We start from the raw sequence: 4,208 nt of genomic DNA on the forward strand, positions 1-4,208 counted from the left end.
CTGCGGAGATTATGAATCAGTGCTTGAGTCAGTGGATGGGGGAGAGTGAAGGCCTCTGCAACAGTTGGATGTCCACCACACCCAGTCTGACAGACACTCGCTGACTTTACCGAACATCAACCGGGACCATGACGTTCTCATTTCTACGTGCGCTGTTAAATACCGTATTACACTTAAACTGGGATTTCCTCTTTTGAAAAAAACTGGTTTTTTTTTGATAAACCGACTTTGAGTGTAACACGGCAATGGAACTTTGTCAACATGTCAAACTGTCGCAAGCAACAGTTGTTACCGCGGCTGTGGTGTCGTGTTGCAAGCAAAGCGTTCAACGGACTTTCTCCGGTGTGTCTTCTTCTTCTTCTTCTTCTTCTTCGTCCCTTACGCTCCGTCTTATTCAAACACTTTGTTAAAGAACACGAACATAAAACAACAAACCACGGAGCAGTTCCTTACCTGAGAGTAACTTTGAATTAATCAACAGGAGCGTTTGCCTCTCGCCGCTGTCCCAGCCCAGGAAGGGAAACCCGGAAACCGTTCCCGTGAGTCGGCTCCGCCCTCGTCCCCGAAGGCTTTGTCATTTTTTTTGTTGCTCCGCTACTGGCGCCATTACGGTTCAACGGTCAGGACGACTGAGCCATCTAAACGTCATTCTGTTTAGGATCCAACATGGCCGCCCCAGTGTGACAGCTTCTCAAAGCGCTCGCCCCAGTAGAAGGCGTTCTCCCCCTGTCGACCCACGACTTCGTGGGAATGTTTAACGTTGAACTATATGATATAAGTCGTACATTTAAAACACGCAAGCTATAATTGGCTTAGTGACGAAATATATTGTATTAGATTATACTCTATATATATGACCAAAAAGTGTACATAAAATATGTAAATGCTCTGGATATCTCATGTTATATCCTGTGGTGGTGGCCTGCTATTGTTAGATATATTACACATGTTGTACTATTCTAGGTCTGTAGTTCCATTCCCATGTTATTCCATTGTATCCTACTTCACTAATTTCAGAGTAGCTCACTTTATACATGTTTCACATATTACTTTGCAGATCAAAATGTTGCATACGAAACACAACAAATGATGAGCTTTTAAAAACATTATTATAGATTTTAAACGGATACCCAATAACAAATCAAGCATTTATTTACATGATTGATACCAAAGTATGACTTGAATAACAGGTTGAATGCAATTACTTTTACTTTTATCAAATTGTGACATTGTGATAGTGCCACTTATACTGACATACAGCATATCCCGGTTTAAATGTGCAGGATATGTGGATTGTATTGCAAAAACACCACCAAGGACTCGTTATGGAATATTTCCGATATAGAACAAAATATTGTTAACGATAAAAATCCTGACAAGTCATTACATTTCAAATTATTTTTTTTCTGTAAAACCCACCCAAAAATTATTTAAAAAACAATAATAAATTAAAGCTGCAAGCAGCATTGATCGGGCCCTCGCAACTTCACGCACGTCGAGGGTACTGGCAGGACTCTGCTTGACGTGGCCATACATTTCTGTGACCGTCAGACTCTGGATGACGCGGCCATGCATTTCAGTGACCATCATACACTGAGTGCACGAGTTAAACGGTATTTCTTGGTACTGGCAGGACTCTGGGTGACGCAGCCATACATTTCTGTGACCGTCAGACTCTGGATGACGCGGCCATGCATTTCAGTGACCATCATACACTGCGTGCACGAGTTAGATGATTTTTCCTGCGTCGACCTGCAGCGTAGCAAGATCATGTTGCCAGGTCTTAAGCCTCAAATGTTTTAAGTGTACCTCCAATACAATCATAGATGTAAGCCTGTTAAGATCTTTAAGAAAATGAATGTGCGTGAATGCACTTCAATGTTTGAAATATAACAGACTGTCAGTTTACTGTGACGAAGTTCAACTCCCTACAGTGTCCTGCTGATTGTATTTGGACTTACATGAAAGTTAACAGAACAGCAATGAACACTTTAATTTGACACTGTTTTCATTTTAAGCTCTTCTGTAACTTTAGATTGTAGTGTGAAGCATTCATTGTAACATTTAACCTGATTCTCATGTAGAAGCTCTAGACAGATCATTTATACTAATGCCCACTGACATGGTTTGAAAAACACTGTTGATTAACTTTTGTTCTCCAAGCATCTTAGTTTGCACATATTTAGATCAGAGAAGTCTTTTTCTCATGGTGTGCCCACAAACCCTGTTTGGGCCGCTGTTATTATAGAATTCTGTTTACGTCCGTGGTTGCCAGTAGGTGGCGCTATGACTATGAGTTAATATTGGCATGCAGAAGTCCTAAAATCACGACAGCAATCAAGCATGTCAAGTTTGGGGCAGTTTTGACAAAGTAAGGTTGAGTTACAAAAGCTTGATGGATGATGGTGAATCATGTAAAATTGCCGCGACACCAAGTCCATGTTATCCGATGAAACATCAAGCTTTTAGTAAATTTTAATCGTTAAGGTCTTTAGGTTGTTCTGACCAAATTCTAAGCTGATCGGATTATTTCCCTAGGAGGAGTTCGTAGTGCAGCACCTGGAAAAGGAAATAAAACCACAAGAAATTCATACAAAATTCAAATTGGCTGACTTCCGGTTGGGTTTAGAGCATGGACCGCTAAGACTTTTTTTTAAGTCTACATGTGATACACCTGCTTACTTAATTTCATACATCTAGGTGAAACGTACTGCGAGGGCTGCATCGTCGAAATATTGTAGGGGGTGTTATCGAGCCGAGTTGCCACTCTGAAGCATTAAAATCACATCAGATAACTACATTCAGGATTTTAAATGTGTGTGACAAGTTTGATTTTGTTTTGAGTATTTTTAGCCCCTCAAAAACACCTTTGTTTTTCATGGCGAGGAATGCGTCGCCACGGCAACGGCATTTCACGAAACAACAAGCTTTGAGTAACTTTTAATCACAAAGGTCTTTAGATTGTTCTGACCAAATTCTAAGTTGATCTGATTAGTTCCCTGGGAGGAGTTCATTAAAGTAGAGCGCCTGGAAATTGAAAAAACGACACTGGAAATTCAGACTAAATTCAAAATGGCTGACTTCCGGTTGGGTTTAGGGCATGGCCCCAAGAGACTTTTATTTAAGTCCACATGTGATACATGTGCCTACCAAATTTTGTTAATCTATGTGAAACGTACTGCGAGGGCTGCTTTGTCGAAATTTTGTAGGGGGCGCTATTGAGCCGATTTAACACTCTGATTGAATAAAATCATATTATAGAACTACATTTTGGCCTTGTGATCTGTGTGTCAAGTTTGCTTGTGTTTCGAGCTTTTTTAACCTCTCCAAATGACCATCGTTTTTCACGGCGAAGACTGCGTTACCACGGCAACGGCGTTCGACGAAACATCAAAAGCTTAGAGAACTGGCATTATGAACTTCTTACATTTGTGTGGAACAAATTTGATGTTGATCTGATTTTCCAACTAAGAGAAACAAGCCAAAGTATAAAGACTTTAACTTACTGTTGCCAGTAGGTGGCGCTATGACTATGATTCAAAATTGGCTTGCAGATGTCTTCAGGCCTGGAGTTTAATCAAACATGTGAAATCTGGTAAAGATCTGATGATGCGGAGTCGAGTTACATCAGTTTATTCGTTCATGGCGAAGGATCGAAATTCGCAGAGCCGCCACGTCGCCACGCTTCGACAACTTCCTACAATTTTCACAATGAAGCATTATCAAGGTCTTAAGGCTTTTGTGACAAAATTTGAGAGGGATCCGATTAATCTGTGAGCAGTAGGGTGTCAAAGTACACAACCTATGACTTCCTGTTGCCACTAGGTGGCGCCATTACTATGATTCTAAATTGTCATATACATGTGTTCAGGGTCAGGATGTTATGACATCTGAGAAATTTGGAGCAGATTAGGCAATGTACAGCCGAGTTACAACAACTTCCTGTTTCATGGCGAATGGTGTTTTTTTGCCGCCACGCCACGGACACATAGTTCGATAACTTTTTGATCTTTGAGTATCGTTTCACTGCCAAGGTCTCAAGAGCATACTGACCAAATCTAAAGGCAATCGGGTTTAATCTCTAGGAGGAGTTCGTTAAAGTACGGCGCCTTGAAACGGTCCAAAAACGTCATAAAATTCAAAATGGCCGACTTCCTGTTTGGTTTAGGATATACCTCCTTTTGACTTTTTTGTACGTCCCATCACGT

The 4,208-nt window shown here is 40.9% G+C and overlaps 1 protein-coding gene across 1 annotated transcript in view; it reads right to left on the bottom strand.

The window, feature by feature from the left end:
* zgc:63587 (uncharacterized protein LOC393431 homolog) overlaps nt 1-1,587 on the bottom strand; it is a 6,516-nt gene extending 4,929 nt beyond the window's left edge. Inside the window, exon 1 of the mRNA XM_068703556.1 lies at nt 1,506-1,587. Within this exon, the coding sequence (XP_068559657.1) occupies nt 1,506-1,587 (82 nt within the window). The remainder of the gene's footprint in view (nt 1-1,505) is intronic.
* Between the last annotated feature and the right edge of the window lie 2,621 nt (nt 1,588-4,208).

The sequence above is a fragment of the Cebidichthys violaceus genome, unplaced genomic scaffold, assembly GCF_023349555.1.
Source record: "Cebidichthys violaceus isolate CVI_PGR_0920_01 unplaced genomic scaffold, fCebVio1.0.p SCAF_9, whole genome shotgun sequence".
Lineage (NCBI taxonomy): Eukaryota > Metazoa > Chordata > Actinopteri > Perciformes > Stichaeidae > Cebidichthys > Cebidichthys violaceus.